This window comes from Zingiber officinale, chromosome 6A, assembly GCF_018446385.1.
Source record: "Zingiber officinale cultivar Zhangliang chromosome 6A, Zo_v1.1, whole genome shotgun sequence".
In the NCBI taxonomy this organism is placed as follows: domain Eukaryota; kingdom Viridiplantae; phylum Streptophyta; class Magnoliopsida; order Zingiberales; family Zingiberaceae; genus Zingiber; species Zingiber officinale.
In genome coordinates, this window is record NC_055997.1 from 121,405,754 (window position 1) to 121,426,664 (window position 20,911).

Consider the following 20,911-nt stretch of genomic DNA (forward strand, 5'->3'; position numbering starts at 1 on the left):
TAGGTCCGAGCGGAACCAAAGATAACCCAGTCATGGACTGGGGTTTCCGACGCCAAGGCGGGAGAACCGAATGGCTGAGCGGGTGGTCCGTTCGGCCAGGACAAGGGCGAGGGTACGAAGGTTAGCCGAACGGCCTATCCGTTCGGCTCAGAATATGGTATGTCAGCAAAGGCATGTCTGATGATTATGCCGTACACAAGAGTGCACGATGGAGGATCTCGCCGTCACATCACGGAGAGGTTGATACAGTAGCGGTATGGCCTTATGGACGTCTTTCTGACAGACCCATATCTGGGCATAGTCCCTCTGACAAGCCCATACTGGGTATGGGTTGAGGACACGTATGTGTGCCTCGGTATATGTACATTAGTCTCCTCAGAAGTCTATATAAGGCCTCCACTTCTTCAACCGGAGGTACACGAGTCTTCTGCTTCTAAGCCACTTCATCTATTTCCTCGCCTGACTTGAGCGTCGGAGGGTCGTCGCCGGGACACCCCTCCCGGCTCGGTTTTGTTGCAGGTTCGCCGGAGCACCTGAGGATCTAGTAGGGAGCGCCACATCCCCAGCGTTCGTTGACCCCTGGTTCGGACAGGATCAATTTGGCGCCGTCTGTGGGAACGCACCTGCATCCGAACAGAGACAATGGACGAGGCTGGAAGAATACACAATGTGGCACTCTCACAAGAAGAGTTGGACGCTGTGGTCGAGATGAGGGCCGCCAAACTTGTGGAGCAAAAACAGAAAGAGGCAGCCGAGCGGCCGGAGCAACAAGCAACATCTGCGTCGGGTGGCCGAGCGGAAGCACCTCAAGCCACCGTTGCGTTCCATCGGGCCTTATTCCGCACCCCTGAAACCGTACCAGCTCGGAAAGAGGATCTTCTTCCGACGAAATGCCCAGGCGAGACGCCAGAAAGGGGAAAGCTCCCCGAGCAGATTCATCTCCCGAGCGGATCAATCGCCAATTCTCGGAGGCTATTCTACGAGACCCTTTGCCCAAGCATTACGTGCCTCCGACGATCGGCGAGTACAATGGAACAACAGACCCGGATGATCATCTGGGTAAGTTCGATAACACAGCTACGCTCCATCAGTATACAGATGGAGTAAAGTGCCGAGTCTTTCTTACCACTTTATCGGGATCGGCTCAACGGTGGTTTCGGAGGATGCCGGACGGATCTATCACTAGTTTCAAGGACTTCCGAACGGCCTTCCTCCACCACTTCGCCAGCAGTCGGCGTTATCAGAAGACAAGTGTCAGCTTGTTCGCAATCAAGCAAGAGCCGAGAGAATCGCTTCGAGCTTACATCCAGCGATTCAACCAAGTGGCGATGGATATTCCCACAGCCACATCGGAGACAATGATGAATGCCTTCACGCAAGGCCTTGTGGATGGGGACTTCTTCCGGTCGCTCATCCGAAAGCCGCCCCAAGATTATGATCATATGCTGCACCGGGCCAATGAATATATCAACGTGGAGGAAGCGTAGGCAGCCAGGAAAAAAGAAACACCAACCGAACGGGCTCCTCCTGCCGAGCGGAGACCCTTAGCCGCTCATCAACCGCCGAGGGGACCAAGGGCCGAAGCAACCCGCTCCCCTCGTGTGAGGTCCCATGTACAAGAGGTAGCTGCCACTCGGCCTAAGCCAAAGAAGAGATGGACCCCTATGTTCTGCTCCTTCCACCAGACAGATACGCACAACACGAGGGATTGTCGAAGTTTTCCCTTCGTGGCTAATCCCGTTCCCAAGAAAGCCGAACGACGGTCTCCTCCCGTCGGCAGGAGACAAAGGACCCATGAAGCCGACCGGACCCGCACCGAGAGGCAACATCGGCATACGCCCGATCGGCACCGGTCTCCAAGACAGGAGAATCGACGGGCGTCCAGAGAACGGTCCCGACCGGCCACTCGGGAAGAGGAAAATAGGAGCAATACTTCCCGCGGCGAGATCAATGTTATTGCTGGTGGGCCGACCGGAGGAGATTCCAACCGAGCCAGAAAGGCAGGCGTCCGGCAGCTCCAGATCCACGCAGTCGGTTGCAGCCAAGAGCGGGCAAGTGGACCGGAAATCACTTTCGGGCCCGGGGACTTAGAAGGAGTCGAAGTGCCCCACGACGACGCCCTGCTCATTAAAGCGGTAATAGCAAATTACACTATTCACCGCATATTTGTTGACACAGGGAGTTCGGTCAACATCATATTCAAGAAGGCGTTTGACCAGCTGCAAATTGATCGAGCCGAGCTGCTTCCCATGACAACCCCGCTCTACGGGTTTACGGGTAACGAAGTTCAGCCGGTCGGACAGATCCGGCTGGCTACCTCGCTGGGAGAGGAGCCGCTCAGGAGGACCAGGACAATAAATTTTGTGGTGGTCGATTCTCCCTCGTCCTACAATGTCATTTTGGGCCGACCGGCGCTCGGCGAATTCCGAGCAGTCGTCTCAACCTTCCACCAGAAGATGAAGTTCCCCGTCGAAGACAAGGTGGGAGAGGTACGGGGAGATCAGTTAGCAGCTCGGCGGTGTTACATAGAGATGGTCCGAGCAGAATCCAACTCCGCTCGGAAGGCGCCTCGAATCGAGGTAAATGCTATCACTGAAAAGCCACCCGCCTTAATTTATGAGGAAAAAGAGGAGGTGCAGATTCATCCGACCCGATCGGAGGCCACGACTTTTGTTGCCTCTGATCTGGAGGAGAAGCAGAAGGAGGAGCTGATCCAATGCCTCCGACGAAATCATGATGTATTTGTCTGGTCGACACATGAATTGCCTGGGATCTCGCCGAGCATAGCACGGCATGAGTTGCATGTCCGACCGGACGCTCGGCCGATAAAGCAGAGAAAAAGAGATTTCAGCGCCGAGCAGAACTCCATCATCCGAGCGGAGGTCGAGCAGCTTCTGGAGGCCGGCCATATACGAGAAGTACAGTTTCCGAGTTGGTTGGCTAACGTAGTATTAGTCTCCAAGCCGGGCGACAAGTGGAGAGTCTGTATTGATTTTCGGGACTTAAACAAAGCATGCCCCAAAGATTTTTATCCCCTGCCCCGGATAGATCAGCTGGTGGACTCTACGGCTGGCTGCGAATTAATTTGTATGCTCGACGCCTACCAAGGGTATCATCAAGTGCCACTCGCCCGGGAAGATCAAGAAAAAGTAAGCTTCGTGACGGCCGACGGCACATATTGCTATAATGTGATGCCGTTCGGATTGAAGAATGCCGGGGCCACTTATCAACGCTTAATGAACAAAGTATTCAGAGAGCAGATCGGGCGGAATCTGGAAGTTTATGTGGACGACATCCTTATCAAGTCCACCCGAGCGGCCGACCTCTTCAAGGACATGGAAGAAACCTTTCGAACGCTGCGCAAATATGGAGTCAAGCTAAATCCTCAAAAGTGCCTGTTCGGAGCAAAAGGAGGGCGTTTCTTGGGGTATATAGTGACCGAGCGGGGAATTGAAGTCAATCCCAGCAAGGTGAAAGCTCTGCAAGACATGCCGCCTCCAAGGAATACGAGGGAAGTGCAGCGATTGACTGCTTTATCCAGATTCATCTCCAAAACCGCCGACCGGAGCCTACCATTCTTCAAAATTTTGCGCAAGGCCACTAAATTTCACTGGGACGAGGAATGCGACCGAGCATTTGAAGAATTGAAGACATATCTTAATTCTTTGCCTATACTAGCCAAGCCGATCGGGGGTGAGTCACTTTATATTTATCTGTCGTCAACTGAACATGCTGTAGGCTCAGCACTTGTGAGGGCGAGCGGCGAAGAGCAACCGGTGTATTTTCTAAGCCACATTTTAAAAGATGCTGAATCTCGTTACACCGGGCTCGAGAAGTTGGCCTTTGCTTTGGTTCTAGCCGCTCGGCGCCTTCGACCATATTTCTTGGCTCACACCATCATCGTCCGGACAAAAGTCCACTAGGAAGAGTGCTGTTGAATCCAGAAGCGTCCGGACGGCTCATCAAGTGGACGACAGAACTAAGTGAATTTGAAATCCAATACCAGCCCCGCTCGGCGATCAAAGCGCAATCCTTGGCTGATTTTGTGACCGAAGTGCAGAGGCCAGAGCCGGAAGCTATGTGGAGGATATATGTGGATGGGTCGTCCACTCGGCTCGGAAGTGGGATTGGAATACTGCTACTCTCACCCCAAGAAGAAAAGATGCACTTATCTGTCCGGCTGGACTACAAAGCCACCAACAATGAAGCAGAGTATGAGGCCCTCATAGCCGGACTGCAGGCAGCACGGCATGTAGGAGCCGGTCGGGTGACACTTTATTCGGATTCACAGTTGGCCGCTCAGCAACTTTCTGGCACCTTTGAAATCAACAGCGTTCGGCTTAAGCTCTACGCTGAAGCCTTTGAAAAACTCAAAGCTACCTTCCGAGAGGTCCTTATTCGAAAGATTCCCCGAATGGAGAACCAGGTAGCCGATGACTTGGCCAAACTAGCAAGTTCTATAGTGCCGGTCACCATTCAGCAACCAATTGAAAAAGTATTGTTGGTAGCTCACGTCGACCGGATGGAAAGCCTCACGTTTCCAAGCGACTGGAGGACACCCATCATAGAGTTCCTCCGCTCGGGAGCCACACCGGCTGATCGGGATGAAGCCCAGCTGCTCAGGAGGAGGGCCGGTCGCTTCACACTCATCGGTGATCAGCTCTACAAGAAGACTTTCTCACGTCCGCTGTTGAAATGCGTGAGCTCGGAAGACTCGGCTTACATTCTCCAAGAAGTACATCAAGGATCGTGTGGAGGGCATCCGGGCGGACGATCATTAGCCAAGAAGATCCTGCTAGCTGGATACTTTTGGCCGACCTTATAAATAGACGCCGCTCGAATAGTATCTACATGCCTTTCGTGCCAGAAGTATCACAACTTCTCCCACCGACCGGCAGAGGAGATGAAGGCATCAACCGTCTCATGTCCGTTCGATCAATGGGGAATGGATATCGTGGGTCCATTCCCGATGGCGACCGGGCAGAGGAAATTTTTGCAGGTGGCGGTCGATTATTTCTCCAAGTGGGTGGAAGCCGAGCCACTAGCTAGGATCACCGAACAGATGGTCAAAAAATTCATATGACAACACATCATCTGTAGGTTCGGTATCCCTCGCCGATTGGTTTCTGACAATGGGAGACAATTCACAGGGAAGGTGCTAGAAGATTGGTGCAAAAGTTATGGCATTGAGCAACACTTCACGTCCGTGGCTTACCCCCAAAGCAACGGTCAAGCCGAAGTAGCCAACCGGGAAATTCTCCGTATTCTGCGCGCTCGGCTCGACCACGTGGGAGGAAGTTGGCCGAATGAAGTGCCGGGCGTTTTATGGGCCATCCGGACAACTCCTAAGGAAGCGACGGGCGTCACACCTTTTCATCTGGTGTACGGCGGCGAAGCAGTCATCCCGGTTGAAGTCGGCGTCGAGTTCGTCCGGGTCCAATTGTACGATGAAGACAACGCCGATCCGAGGAACATGGAGCTGGATTTGATTGACGAGGAACGAGCCAAGGCATCCGTTCGGCTGATGGCATACCGTCAACGAATGAAGCAAAACTACAACCGTCGCGTCATTCCCCGATCATTCCAGGTCGGCGACCTTGTTTGAAAGAAAGTCAAACCGGTCGGCGACGTCGGCAAGCTTGAAGCGCCGTGGGCAGGCTCGTTCAAAATCATCGAAAAGCTCCGCTCGGGCGCATATTATTTGGAGGATGAGGACGGCCGACAGCTAGATAGACCGTGGAGCGCGAACCACCTCCAGCCTTACCGGGCGGGGTGAAAGGTGTGCCAATGTAAATCATCCTGTGTACTTTTTTCGACTGAATACTTGAAATGCAGAAATGAAAAATCAAGAGAACAAATATAAGGCATCGTCAACAAGGAACGAAGGCCTCGCGTCGTTCAGCCGGAGGTAAATGGGTCGAGCCAAGCGCTCGAAGATCGAAGACCCAGTACCTTCCGGATGGAGGTAAATTATCCGAGCCAAAATGCTCGACGAAGCAGACCCTGAGCTGTTTTGCCAGGAGCACGTTCTCCAAGCTAGGTGAAAAGGGCATATGGATTATCCGAACCAAGCGCCCGAATAGTAAAGGCCTCCCAGCCGATTGGATTCGCAAGCAAATGACCCGTGCCGTTCGGCCGGGCACAAAGACTGTCCAAGCGCGAGATAAGTTATGAAGGCCAAGGTCGCTCGACCTGGTAAGGAGTTAGCCTTCAAGCCCGTCTAGCCCAGACGTTAAACCGTAGAGCCGCGCCGATCGGCTATAAACATCCGCGCCGACGAGCTCCGTCGTTAAAGATCGAGAGCCGCGCCGATCGGCTATAAACATCCGCGCCGACGAGCTCCGTCGTTAAAGATCGAGAGCCGCGCCGATCGGCTATAAACATCCGTGCCGACGAGCTCTGTCGTTAAAGATCGAGAGCCGCGCCGATCGGCTATAAACATCCGCGCCGACGAGCTCCGTCGTTAAAGATCGAGAGCCGCGCCGATCGGCTATAAACATCCGCGCCGACGAGCTCCGTCGTTAAAATCGAGAGCCGCCGGCTATAAATATCCGCGCCGACGAGCTCGAGAGCGTTAAAATAGCCGCCGGCTATAAATATCCGCGCCGACGAGCTCCGTCATTAAAATCGAGCCGCGCCGGCTATAAATATCCGCGCCGACGAGCTCCGTCGTTAAAGATCGAGAGCCGCGCCGATCGGCTATAAACATCCGCGCCGACGAGCTCCGTCGTTAAAGATCGAGAGCCGCGCCGATCGGCTATAAACATCCGCGCCGACGAGCTCCGTCGTTAAAGATCGAGAGCCGCGCCGATCGGCTATAAACATCCGCGCCGACGAGCTCCGTCGTTAAAGATCGAGAGCCGCGCCGATCGGCTATAAACATCCGCGCCGACGAGCTCCGTCGTTAAAGATCGAGAGCCGCGCCGATCGGCTATAAACATCCGCGCCGACGAGCTCCGTCGTTAAAGATCGAGAGCCGCGCCGACCGGCTATAAATATCCGCGCCGACGAGCTCCGTCGTTAAAGATCGAGAGCCGCGCCGATCGGCTATAAACATCCGCGCCGACGAGCTCCGTCGTTAAAGATCGAGAGCCGCGCCGATCGGCTATAAACATCCGCGCCGACGAGCTCCGTCGTTAAAAATCAAGAGCCGCGTCGACCGGCTATAAATATCCGCGCCGACGAGCTCCGTCGTTAAAGATCGAGAGCCGCGCCGATCGGCTATAAACATCCGCGCCGACGAGCTCCATCGTTAAAGATCGAGAGCCGCGCCGATCCGCTATAAACATCCGCGCCGACGAGCTCCGTCGTTAAGGATCGAGAGCCGCGCCGATCGGCTATAAACATCCGCGCCGACGAGCTTCGTCGTTAAAGATCGAGAGCCGCGTCGATCGGCTATAAACATCCGCGCCGACGAGCTCCGTCGTTAAAAATCGAGAGCCGCGCCGATCGGCTATAAAAACCGAGTGGAAGACCGTCGAGCACCGACGTTAAATATCGGGAGCCGCACCGATCGGCTATAAAAACCGAGTGGAAGACCGACGAGCTCCGTCGTTAAAAATCGAGAGCCGCGTCAATCGGCTATAAAAACCGAGTGGAAGACCGTCGAGCACCGACGTTAAATATCGGGAGCCGCACCGATCGGCTATAAAAACCGAGTGGAAGACCGACGAGCTCCGTCGTTAAAAATCGAGAACCGCGCCGATTGTCTGTAAACATCCGCGCGGCGAGCATTCGCAAAAACTAAATTGTTTAAGTCCGATCGGCCGTCGGTTTGCCAATACTTCGCATTCAAACAGTATAGCCAAGCGTTAAACGATTTCGAGGAAAACGAGTCAATTGATTAACCTGATCGGTTGTCTAGTGGGAGACACGTATAGCTTAACTGACTCTACAAATGAGCACCAAACAGACAGAAGAGGGCAATGAAGGACAGACAAAAATGGAAGCAAAGGAATGCAATTAGGCCGAACGACACGTACAAAAATTTTACATCCGACAAGCGGATGAGATACAAGAAGTACTTAGAAGAATTCGCCTCACTCCGGGTCCTCAAAATTGAAAAAGGCGTCCGGGATATCGTCAATCATGGCCGCCAGGTCGGAGGCTGGAATGTGCATTCCCGCAGGAAGGTGGCCACCCTTCTTCAAGTACGCCATGGTGACCTTGACCGCCTCAGCGAAAGTTGATGAGACGTTGCCGCCGAATTTTGCGCCGAACCGTTCCGAGCGGAGGTAGTCTTGGCGCGCTGCTGCTAGGCGACTCGGCTCCCCTTCCTTGTACTTTCTGAAAGCCGCTCGGGAAGCGATAAGTGAATCTTGGAGGACTTTCTGGTCCACCTCCGCTTTAGTGCGCTCAGCAGAGCGCCCCTCCCGTTCGGCAGCTAGTTGGGCCTCCAGATCCATCCTTGGATCGCTGATCTAGCGCACGGACATCTACTTTCATCTTGTCCAGATCAGCTATTGCTCGCTTCTTCCGGGCAGTAGCACGTTTGGCATTACACATTAACTCTAATCAATCCAACTAGTATAACTACATAATCTATTAATTATCTTGAAACATGTCCATAGTATCTTAATTTATTTATTTATCACTTTACTAAACGGGAACAGTCTCGTTAGAGTAAGGTTGCGTACAATAAATCCTTCCCCGAGATCCCACATTAATGAGAGCTTCGTGCAGTAGGCTGCCCTTTACTATCTACTAGAGATATACCTAAGTGCTCCCAACCACTTGTATTTTTTATTTTCACTTTTACTCCCATTGATCGATCGTAGCATTCTCATTTCTACTATATTGATGCTTTGTGCATTCTATTTCTCAAGAGTGCTCAGTTTGGTCCATTTATATTAGTGAGTCAATGACACATCATAGCACAATCATATAAAAATATTGAATGAATGAAGTTTCTTCATTCATACTAGACCACGCAAGCATAAAGGTCAAAATAATAAATGAAATGGACTATGAAGTTTGTAAAATATTTAAATTAAAAATAATGCATATACATATGAAAGTAAAATATATAAATATTCAATGCATATATGTCAATGGAAAGATGTAGGTTGTGGCACAAAATAATACTATCATCATTAGAAAAAACAATTATTGTAAAATTCATGCTAGTAAGGTGTGAACATTAGACAAAAAAAACATTTTGATCTTACACCAACAACAAAATTGCTAATAGTAGATACCAAATAACTAGTGACCGAATGTAAGATGATATCTTACTTAAACAATTAACATGAATAAAATAGTATCATAGATTACCCATGTCGTTGTCTTGATTGTTGCTCCTTATCCATTGACTTGCTTCCATCACGATCTTTAGGTTTGTCTAATTCTCTATCATGGCTCCAATCCATATCATGATCCCTTTCCCAGTCTTTATCATGGTCTCCTTGACGATCATGATCCTCATCCTCTAGATCTCGCACTTGCTCAACAGGATGCTCTCTTGCTTGAATGAAGTCACGGTCATGCTCAAAATCCGGTTCTCTTTCTCTGTTATTATCTTGAGACCGCTCAGAATTTCTATCAAGGTAATGATCTCTGTCACGTAAATGATCCCTTTCTCTTTCCTTTTCCCTTACCCTTTCCCTGTCTCTATCCCAATAATCCTCTTCATCCCGGTGAAAATTTTCCCGATGAAAATTTGGCCTTCCACCTCTTGTGTGAACCTCATTTACTCTTACAACTCTTCCTCCAATTTTCTGGTTAGATTTTTAACATCAAACAGCAATTACTTCCAAGTGCATGGAAATCAGCTAAAGATAACGTGAAAAAAAAATAGTAATTATATTAATCACTAATCTGAAAAGAAAAAGATACATACCCTGCCATTCATGTCCGTAATAGCATCAACAGCTGACCTAGGGTTTCTAAATGTAACAAACCCATAACATTTTCCACCAACTTGTCGATCATTGACTATCTGCAGTTGTATAATCACATAGAACAAAACATGTCCATAAGATGCATTCAAATAGTTGATTGATTCTTAAATGTCGCACTAAAGGACTTTGGAGCAAAAGGTTATGACAAATTTGAAGACTTTTAACATACAAGAGTGTGTGCTTTTGTACTCAGAAATAAACATCCTTGAAGCAGTCTCAGGTTTTGGGTACATAGAATGTTATAAGAAAAATGTCGTTCGAGATGACTATTAGTAGATTCAGTAAAGAACCTGAAGGTTGAAATCTCAGTTTCTAACCAATATTTTCAACAAGAATACTCTAGAATCTATATTTAGTTTTCGTTGAAGAAACTGGCACAAGATTTTCTAATAATTGATTCTACTAATCCGGATTTTCATCGCAGCAAGATACCCACTTCCGGAAGTAAGATTCATTCTCGAATCGATCTTCAGTAAAATCACACATCACCCTGATGAAAAGATATTCAGATTCCTCACTTCACTCACCAAACAAGCTCTCACTCGAACGGGTGATTCCGGACGCCAATTCCATGGGTAACTCAGAGGTTCAAGAATGACTTCGAAATCTTACATTTGATTCAAACCCTAACATAGAGAGACGGTCAACAACCTCCCACATCGAATCTACTAAATAAGATAGATCAAAAGAAAAAAGGAAGAGGCAAGAAGACGTACTTTGACATCCATGATGGCGCCGTAAAGGTCGAAGGCACGATGGAGGTCCTCCTGGGTACACTCGTAAGGGAGCCCCCCAACGTATATCGACTTCTCGTCGTCGATGGTCATGGCACCGAGCCTGAACCCTGCTTCGCTTCGTTTGTTCTCGCTTCTCTTGGAGAGTCACAGCGATAACTAGGCAACCGGGGTTCCAATTTCCAGGGAAGGGGCATTAAATAGAACAGAATGGGTTATTGAGCCGTCTTTGTAGGTAGGCCGGCCGGTAGTCAGCCCGAATCCCCTTCATTTCCTTTTCAGGGAGTAATTTCCTTGATATTTTTTTTTAAAAAAAATAAAGCTCTCTCTCTCTCTTCTTCCATTTGCCATTTACTGAGATTTCTATTAATTTCGTGCTAGTGACACAATACTTGTTTCATTCATTGGTATATAAAAAAAAAACTAAGACAATGCAGTCCTTTCAACAAAAAAGAATCCAACAAATTGACACACGTCCTCAATAACTAAATTCGGCAACAAGTAACTCACCGAATGTTCAGGTCTCATTCCTACCAAAAAGAACAAGAAGCAATGCCCACAAGGCTTATTCCTATAATTCTTAAATCATGTAGAAACTCATTCACCAACTTTCTGAAGTTACCCGACAAGATAACTAACTGCATTTACTATGCTTAGAGAAGAGAATTCTGCATTTTTGCCTCAGAGAGGTGACTCATTTGATACTTTGTCGGCTGCTTCAGATTCATGAGCAGATCCATTCGTGCTAAGCGTTACCTCGGCGAGCAAATCCTGGGTTTCTTCCTTCGATGCAGCCGCCGCAACACTAGACTTTTGTTTCGGTAACTTCTCCTTCTCCAGCTGCTCCTTGGCCAAGGGGGAGAATTGGGAGTCCAGGGATCTCGCAGCACCTAGCCATGCGATAACAATCACCAGAAGGATTCCCCCTAGGTACGGAGTCGAGTTAGCTAGAGACCCAAATGTCAGAATCATGAATTGCTGGATCAGGGCGCCTCCCGACTTTCCTAAGGGATTGCAGACCACATCAATTGCAGCCTTCCCTTTAACCTGTGGATTGTTAAAAGATATGCAGTGGTAGCTGTATCAGTAAAGTGAATATGGAAGCGTAAAGGTAGAAGGATAGAACACTGACCTTCATCTCTTCGTCCAAAGGAATGTAAGCCATTTCCTTGCAAGGATCGAACAAGCTGTATTTTGCACTCTTGCTGAAAATATTCTGTAATGCACCCACATAAACAGCAGCAAGCAGAGGAGTCACTCCAAAGCTTCCCAGTAGGGGAGCCAAAGGCTCGCCGAACAAGATTAGGGAGAAAAATCCAACTCCCGTTAGAAGCAAAACTGTAGGAGTGATCATGGCTGCCACTCCCCAGCCAAATTTTCTGAGAATCCACCTTCCTAGCAACATCATTGTAAAAGTCGCAATTCCGGTCATGGTTGAAAAATCACCCATGAAAGATGAATATTCATTTGGACTAGGAAACTGTCAAAAATATATACACAGAAGTGAGTGAAATTAAAGGCAAAACATTAAACTGTTGATCCCCAAAAATACCTGTGCCTTGAGCTTTGATTTCCATGTGACTTCCACCAGGTTGATGCTGATCCCATAAGCAACCACCAACGTGGCTAGATCCCTTACATATCTGGAGGACAGCAAAACCTTGAGGCTCTCATTCATGCCTAGCTTTGGCTTCTTCACCTATGCAAACAAATACTTGATATTGATAAATGACAGAATACATATCCAAAATGTAAACGTAATGTCTGTATTGATCCAGAAACAAACCTTCTTCTTGCGGTTTGATCTTGGAAGAGATGGGTCGTTCACCACAAATTTATTTACACCCCAATAGATTGCAGATATTACAAACCCAAGAAGCACAACGATGCTCATCATTCCTTTCAGTGAAATTGCCCAGCCATCAACCCCTGGTCCCAGATTCTTACGTAGATTAGAGAAATACTTTACTGTTCGTCCCGAGAAGATGAGGGCAATATTAGCCCCAAGTCCAAACAATGGATAGAATTCTTTAGCTTCCTCAACAGTGGTAATCTGCAAAGGAAACGTATCCTCAACAGTCGAAAAACAAACATTTCTTCATAAAGTTATCTCAAATACAGCCAAATTGTAGAAAGTATGAGAAAAACAAGACAGACACCATGAAGGTATAAACCAGTAAAACCATTAAGTAGTTACCTAGAACCAGCAACCATGCATAAAGGGAAAAAAAGATCTCATCAATGAAAGCATAGAGAGACTGTTTATACCACAAGCAACAAGTGGTAACCATATTTTGTAGCACAAAATCCTTCTCGATGAAGAAAATACTACAGAAATTGCATACCTGATACATTATTTTTCAGCTATAAAAGGTTTTAGTATATGATTTCTAACTTTATAGATATAAATAAAATCAGGAAAAGTCCGGTAGATCACCTGCTTAAACTCAGCTAATGGACTACAAATACAATTCTGAACACTTAAGATTTGGGGATTCTTCATAAGGTATAGCCAAAATCATGCAAATGAAATCCCCCGGCTGCTTTCTAACTATGCGACTGTAAATTACTGTTGCTTTTCACCTATCTTGCAATTCTTCTGTTACAATGATAGATGATATGCTTAACGTGTGGTATCTCACAACTTAAGCTTGGAATACCAATCAAAAATCACCAAATTACAGTTTGTCATAGTTCACATTCTCACAGTTAAAATACACTAATTGGTATAATAATGGATTGCAGTTTACTGCGTATAAGAGATCAGATGGCATACCAAATAAAATAATCTACCGTTTAAAAAGAAAGATTTAAGATAATAATTTTAAAATAAAAAATACAAAAAGATCAGAAAGCATATATCACCTGATTGGCAAACCCCCAAAAGAGGACCGAGATCACCACGCTTCCCCAAAGCTCTGCCATGACATAGAAAAGGCAGAAGCTCCAAATCCTCAAAATCGCAACCGGGCCAAGGAAGCTCGGACCAAGCGCTGCTAGAAGCTTATCTGCAAGCGCCGTAGGATGGATGGCATCTCGCAGGGGATAGAGCAAAAAGCCAAAGGCACCAAAAAAGGCTATGAAAGGGAAAATCACGGTGTAAAAGAGAGCCTCCTTGGACAGAACATTCGACAGCTTGGTGTACAAAAGCATGAACCCAATCGCCATCGGCAAGTTTACCCAAGTCTTCAAGAAAGGTATAATCTCGGCGCTGCTCCCCTTGGCCGTCACCACCAGCACGTCCTTGGTATCTCTGAGAATGGTATAATTGAAAAGAATACAGAAGAACATGATCCCCAGCGGAATTATCTTCTTGAGTGTCGTAATCTCGACCCCCAATAACTTGGGCTTCTCCGCCTCGCCCTCCACAAAACCGATCCCTCCAGCCGCCGCGGAGGCGGTAAAGGTCGGAGCTTTCCTGTGTTTCCCATAAAGCCCAGTGGAAAGGAGCGATCTTTGGGACTCACCAGCAACACCCCGGTCCTTCGAGATGAAGTCATGGACGGGGTGGTTCGTGACCTTGGCGGAAATGACCGGGGAGGGGAACCGAGCGGCGGCGAAAGGAAAACGGCGGCGGAGGGGATGGAAAGTGCGAGCTTGCAGCGTGGAAGGGAGGGAAAGGATGCCCTGTGCTGAGATAACCCTCTCCATCGGCAGGCAGTCGATGCTATCTCAGAAGATATGGAGCGGCGATATCTGAGACAGAGGGAGAGGGAGAGGACGACCGCAGGATTCGTGAAAAACAAAAGGCAAAGGAGATCAAATTTATAGTCCGCGAGATCAAGGGACTTTACCTAGGAATCAGATCGGAGTAGTAATCGATATTACTGGATCTCAAGGGAAAAGCAAAGGGAATCGACGCCGCAAAATGGAAAAGTGAAAGAGTCTCAAGAACGCGGCTCCGTCCGATTCGCCCGTCTCTATCTCTTTAAGGAATATTTCAAGTTTATTTAATTCATAAAAAATAGATATCTTTCTTAAATTGGAAAACTCATGATCGCCGTTCAGTAGTTAGCCTTTGGAGAACATTTCAAATAATAATAATAATATAATTCTAAAAAAAGATAGAATTGTGCATATTTTTCCGAAGGAAAATCCAAATTTCCAGTGGTGGGTAGATCTATAACGACAAGGACCGGATCACCGCTAACTTGATGACACGTGGTGCGGACGCCGACAACAGACTTAGTGGTAAGTACGCTTTTAGGGTGAATATTTCAAATCCAAAATTTATAATTTAAATCAAATAAAAAAGGTTCACCGTCTATTTTTAATTTAATTTCAATTTTTAATAATTAATATAATTAACATCTTAAGCCATATCTACAGATAATTAATATTCCAAATCCTTTTCAGTTGGAAAAGCAAAATATGATAAGAATGATTCCTTTATAAGGATTAGGCGGAAGAGTAAAAAAAACTAATTGGGTTAATTACGTATAGATTATATATTGTTAAAAATTTTAAGTTCATATTATTTTTTCTTGATCAATTTTTTTATAACATAGGTACAATTCTTACTATCCAACTAATTTTGAAGACTATCGGTCCAGCTCATAAGAGTTTTGCACATATTCCCAAGGATAAATCACATAAGCACAACATCAAGTCATCAACAGTCAACTCCTGCGATCTTTGTCGTCCTTATAAGACCATCCAATGCCGAATCGATATTCTACCCGTGAAGACAAACTCATGAACTTTTTTTACCCATGAGTACTTCGATACACGATCGTCCAATCTAAGTTTTTCCACTAAAGTCAATGTCAAATATATCCTAACAGAGGATTGTACCACATCACTTTAAAAATTCCTGTTATATCTTAACCGTTGTACCATATCTATGGAAACTCATCAAAATTTCTCTTGTATGATCATCTAAATGCACGCCTATTTTCTATACGTTTTTTTTTTTGAGTTATTTGTGATTGACTTTTAGTGATATTACACAGTCAATCTTCAACAAATATTTTAGGGGTTTATTAGAGTTGATGTCAAGATTAATTATAATCAAATAATTTTTGGCCAATTCTAAACTTATTTGTCAGATGATTGTAAAATAAAAATTTTGGTTAAAAGACATGTCAATTATTTTATCTATTTATTTAGGTGAAGTGTTAGTCCCCTAACTTGGCAGCATAGCTAGGTATAAGGTTTGAGGTGATGCTCCTTTGATCCAACCTATTGGGCATGTGCATAGAATATGCCACATGCTATGCGGTGGACAATGGTGACAACACGTGGGGGTTGACCAAGTCCAAGTCATGTAAGAAGCAGATTTTGTTGGAGCAATCTCAATAGTCCACGAGACCATGTGTTTTGGTTTTTGGACAAAGAGTTTAAGTTAGGTTCACCCTTGTATTTGATATGTGTACTTGACTTGTGCAGGGCTGCAAGATACACATGTGACTTAGGTTGATGGCTTCGGGTCCGGTGAAGGATGGAGCATCCGAGGGACCGTGGACAAGGCAGCGAGGACAAGGGCCGAGGAAAGCGACTTCGAGGCATACGCGAAGGATGACATTGGGGACGAGCCACAGGCTTATATGCATCCGAGGGACGAGAGCCAAAGGAAATAGGCTTGAAGGCAAGAGGTCAAGGCTGCAAAGAAGCGTCGAGTGAGTCATAAGAGTGAGGGTACGAGTGCACGAGAGTTTGTACTCGGAGTAAAATCATAGTTTTAGGGGTTTACTGTAGTGTTACTGTAGCAATACTGTAGCGTTACTGTAGCAGTCGATTGCATGTTTTAGCAGTCGACTGTACAGTCGACTGGGAATGAACAGAATGTTTCTGTTTGTTCGGTTAGTGTGGAGCAGCCGACTGCTAGTTTTAGCAGTCGACTGGTATCGAGCCGTTGGGATGTAACGGTCGAATTTCCACAGAGAACAGTCGACTGCATGTTTTAGCAGTCGACTGGTAGACGGGGTTTTCAACCCGCGACCTATATAACCAAGGCTTGGAAGATTGGTTATCCCTGACGAAATTAGTGGTGGTAAATCCTAATTAGTAGTCTACTTGTTCTCAAGTGTTTGTGAGTGTTGTGGTGAGGTTTCTCCACCCACAAGGAGCTACTTGAGATAGCCAGAGTTTGCCGGGGGCTAATCCATCGACGGATCAGGATCGTCCACCTCAAGGACACGCTGTGGAGTAGGAGCCCTAATCTCCGAACCACGTTAAACGAACGTGTTAGCGGTTTGCTTGTTTTTCTTTCCTTTAGTGTTTAGCTTTCTTATTCGTATTTTGTATTGTATTATTTCGCTTGCGCACTAACGAATACATAGGAAGCGAGTATTTGGGAGTGCCGTCTATCCAACCCCCCTTCAAGCCAGCCACCGATCCCTTACAAGTGGTATCAGAGTGAAAGTCGCACTTCACTGGACTAACGCCGAGAAGAGCAACTACAAGAAAATGACCGACTTGATAGAACCGCCAAAGTTCGAAGGCGGAGGCTTATGGGACATCACATATTAGATGATGAAGATGGAGGTCTTCTTCAATACGGATTGAGACACCATGATGGTGATCAAGGAGCCGTTCGAAGTCCCAAAAGACAAGAAAGGGAAAAAGCTTCGACCACGACATTGGATGAAGGAGCAAACCACACGGGCAAAGACAAACTCAAAGGTAATATCTATTTTGATTGATATTTTGCCTAATCATGTGATGACTCGTGTAGGTGAGTACGAGAATGCTCACGATTTGTGGAGCAAAATAAAGAAGGTTTAATGGGAAAAACCTATGCCTACACTAGAAGAAGAAGAAAAAGAAAAATCCGAAGAAACGGATGTAGTAGCTCAAGAAGAGGAGGTGGAGCAACCGGAAGTTGAGCATGACTCAACATCCGAGGAGGAGAAGGAGGAAAAGGAAGATGAAGCATCATCTACATCCTTAAAGGTTGAAGATGAATCCAAGACAAGTGAAGAGGATGAGGAAGAAATCTTGGAAGAAGTCAACCTAGTGAGCATCGCCGCCGAAGTGAAATCAAAAGATCACATTGTGTGCTTCAGGTGCAATGAAAAAGGACACTATAAGAGTAGATGTCCTATGGGTAAGAAAGAGGTATCTCCTAAACTCAATTCAATTCATTTAGAATCTAATTTGAGTTGTAGGAAAAAGAAGGAGAAGAAGCACATTAGATGCTTCACGTGTGGAGACATGGACACTACCACACCAAATGTCCAAAGAAGAAAGAGTTCAAGAAGTTGGCGCATTTGAAAATGTGGGAAAAGAAGTGGAGGAAGAATGGAGGCTCATGTCAAGGGGGAGCTCCAAAGGTAAAGGGTAAGGTAAACCCTAATTTAAATTTAAAGTCAAATTTAAATTCCTCCATGCATGCTAGGAAAAATTATGATAATCATAGTATGCCCATGCAAAATTTTGGATTTAGATATCATGCTAGGAATAGGGTTAATGTAGATCAAAACCCTAGGAGACCAATACATGATAAACCTAGAAATGGTAGACCTAAAGAGAACCAAGACATTAATCCCACGAAGGGGAGACACATGCATAGGAAGGGTAGGTCTAGGAATGTCCAATATGGACAAATTAACTCTAGGGTTAGGAACCTAGAAAAGGAAAATCAAGCTTTAAGGGAAAAGCTTGATAAGTTAGAATAATTCCTTAAGAGATTCAATGTTGGATCTAAGGAATTAAGGATGATGTTGGGTAGCCAAAGACCCAACAATGATAGATCGGGCTTGAGATACCGATCTAGTCCCTCCAAGGCCAATGAGAGTTCATATGCTAGGGTGACAAATGATCATGGCAAGGGAGAGGTCTCCAAGACTAAGGGAAAGTTGTATGCTAGAATGACATATGACTATGGCAAGGAGAAACCAATAAATGGCAAGGGAAAGTCATTTAAAGGTAAGGAAAAATTAACTAAGGACAAAGTGTCTAAGGTTAAGAAAGTTAGGTTTGTAAGCCAAGTGTCATCGCAGGTGCACCGATGTGACCCAACCATTGTGGATGAGTCACCTAGGGAGGTGGCTAAGGTTAGGAGCTCTAGGGGGAGCTTTAAAAGTCAATTTGGGACCCATGGAAAATGGATCTCAAGTGGGTACTACTTGAGAGTCTAGATTGGGTCATGAAATGTGCCAAGTGGTTTGGAAACGGACTTGAGTCTTAAACCTAGGGTTTTGACACAATTGAGTTGTGTTTCATGCTTGAAAATATGACATTGGGGTCATATAGCATGATAATTAGTTTTGGATGTATAGATGTCATATAAACTAATGCTAGGGATGCATTGTGGGTTAGTATGGGCAAATACATCAAGAGAAAGCCAAAACTAGGACTTTAGGTCAAGGTTCAATTGAATTTTTTAGCTAGTTTTGTGTTTTGTGTCAATTTTTATATATATTTTTTCCAAGTAGACATTAATAAAATAGACCTCTACATAAAATTTGAGAATTTTTGGAGGTCTGTGGAATTTCTGGTGCATTTCTGAAGTTGGCTCGGAAAGGTTGATTTTTGCATGAATAGTATACCAGTCAGTCGACAACAGTTAGCAGTCGACTGGTAACAGTATTTTTGAGCATAGAATGTCTCTGTAAGCTTGTTTTCATGGGGGCAGTCGACTGGTACTTATTGCAGTCGACTGATACCAGCCTGAAAGTGTTTTCAGCACTGGATTTTGACTGGGTCAACTCGTATAGATGTATGGGATCCATGGGTGATACATACATGAGTTTAGGGTCAGTTGGATGATAAGTTTTCAACAATTATGATATTGTTGGAAAGCTTTTTGGATGTTAGGCAAAAGGGGAGAAGTAAGGTTTAGTTGAGAAAACCTGAAAATGCCTTTGGGTAGGGGGAGCCTTGTGATATGTTCTTAAAAATCCTTGTGGAAAAATCCTAGCTCAATGGGGAGCATAGGTATAGGGGGAGCCTTGGGATAGATTCAAATGCATATTGCATTGTTTTCCATTTGGCGTTGTAAGTCCAAGTGTGTAGCCTTGGTATCGTAAGTCAATTCAGCATTGTAAGATCAAGTGTGTAGCATTGACATCGTAAGTCCATTCGGCGAACTAAGTCCAAGTGTGTAGCCTTGGCATCGTAAGTCCATTGATTTTAGCATATTGTTTTGCTATTATGTTTTCCCTAACTTAAACGTATTGACAAACATCAAAAAGGGGAAGATTGTTGGAGCAATCCCAATGGTCCACGGGACCATGTGTTTTGGTGTTTGGGCAAAGGATTTAAGTTAGGTTCACCCTTGTATTTAATATGTGTACTTGAATTGTGCAGGACTGTAGGATACACATGTGACTCAGGTTGATGGCTTCAGGTCCGGTGAAGGATGGAGCATCCGAGGGACCATTGACAAGGCAGCGAGGACAAGGGCCGAGGGAAGCGATTTCGAGGCATACGCAAAGGATGACATTGGGGACGAGTCGCGGGCTTATATGCATCCGAGGGACGAGAGCCAAAGGAAATATGCTTGAAGGCAAGAGGTCAAGACTGCAAAGAAGCGTCAAGTGAGTCATAAGGGTGAGGGTACGAGTGCATAAGAGATTGTACTCGGAGTAAAATCCTAGTTTTAGGGTTTACTGTAGCGCACTGTAGCAGTACTGTAGCGTTTCTGTAGCAGTCGACTGTACAGTTGACTAGGAATGAACAGAATGTTTCTGTTCGTTCGGTCAGTGTGGAGCAGTCGACTGCTAGTTTTAGCATCAACTGGTATCGAGCCATTGGGATGTAACAGTCGAATTTCCATAGAGGACAGTCGACTGCATGTTTTAGCAATCGACTGGTAGGCGTGGTTTTCAACCCGCGACCTATATAACCAAGGCTTGGAAGCTTGGTTATCCCTGACAAAATTAGTAGTGGTAAATCCTAATTAGTAGTCTACTTGTTCTCAAGTGTTTGTGAGTGTTGTGGTGAGGTTTCTCCACCCACAAGGAGCTACTTGAGATAGCCGGAGTTTGTCGGGGGCTAATCCACCGACGGATCGGGATCGTCCACCTCAAGGACACGCCGTGGAGTAGGAGCGCTAATCTCCAAACCACGTTAAACGAACATGTTAGAGGTTTGTTTATTTTTCTTTCCTTTAGTGTTTAGCTTTCTTATTCATATTTTGTATTGTATTATTCCGCTTGCTCACTAACGAATACATAGGAAGCGAGTATTTGGGGGTGCCGTCTATCCAACCCCCCTTCAAACCGACCACCGATCCCTTACAGACTTGACAATCATACATGCATGGCATGTGCACAAAACATGCCAAGCAACATAGAATTGTGACAATGCGTAGGGGTTGTCTAAGTCCAAGTC

General features: G+C 46.0%; 2 protein-coding genes across 3 annotated transcripts; both read right to left on the reverse strand.

The window, feature by feature from the left end:
• Positions 1-9,269: 9,269 nt before the first annotated feature.
• LOC121995246 (U1 small nuclear ribonucleoprotein 70 kDa-like) lies at positions 9,270-10,726 on the reverse strand. Its single transcript, XM_042549032.1, has 3 exons — positions 10,616-10,726; positions 9,839-9,937; positions 9,270-9,716 (listed from the first exon to the last, which is right to left on the reverse strand). The coding sequence occupies exons 1-3, from the start codon at positions 10,724-10,726 to the stop codon at positions 9,270-9,272; spliced, it is 657 nt and encodes a 218-aa protein (XP_042404966.1).
• Positions 9,839-14,532, reverse strand: LOC121997811 (plastidic ATP/ADP-transporter-like). 2 transcript variants are annotated; one of them, XM_042552440.1, is made up of 7 exons: positions 14,428-14,532; positions 13,499-14,329; positions 12,420-12,686; positions 12,186-12,332; positions 11,766-12,113; positions 10,616-11,680; positions 9,839-9,937 (listed from the first exon to the last, which is right to left on the reverse strand). In XM_042552440.1, the coding sequence occupies exons 2-6, from the start codon at positions 14,282-14,284 to the stop codon at positions 11,315-11,317; spliced, it is 1,914 nt and encodes a 637-aa protein (XP_042408374.1). In that variant the 5' UTR covers positions 14,285-14,329; positions 14,428-14,532; the 3' UTR covers positions 9,839-9,937; positions 10,616-11,314. The 2 variants fall into 2 exon arrangements, with proteins under 2 accessions (XP_042408374.1, XP_042408373.1); XM_042552439.1 differs by lacking the exon at positions 14,428-14,532 and having other exon boundaries at positions 13,499-14,393.
• Positions 14,533-20,911: the final 6,379 nt, after the last annotated feature.

Bases quoted from the DNA above. Each gene is read 5' to 3' on its own strand.
- LOC121995246 (XM_042549032.1), bottom strand. From the start codon at position 10,726: ATGACCATCGACGACGAGAAGTCGATATACGTTGGGGGGCTCCCTTAC. The intron at 9,938-10,615 runs GTACGTCTTCTT...ATACAACTGCAG, and splicing joins GCGCCATCATGGATGTCAAA to ATAGTCAATGATCGACAAGT. The intron at 9,717-9,838 runs GTATGTATCTTT...AAATCTAACCAG, and splicing joins TTACGGACATGAATGGCAGG to AAAATTGGAGGAAGAGTTGT.
- LOC121997811 (XM_042552440.1), bottom strand. From the start codon at position 14,284: ATGGAGAGGGTTATCTCAGCACAGGGCATCCTTTCCCTCCCTTCCACG. The intron at 12,687-13,498 runs GTGATATATGCT...TTTCCTTTGCAG, and splicing joins TTTGGGGGTTTGCCAATCAG to ATTACCACTGTTGAGGAAGC. The intron at 12,114-12,185 runs GTATTTTTGGGG...TATTTTTGACAG, and splicing joins AATCAAAGCTCAAGGCACAG to TTTCCTAGTCCAAATGAATA.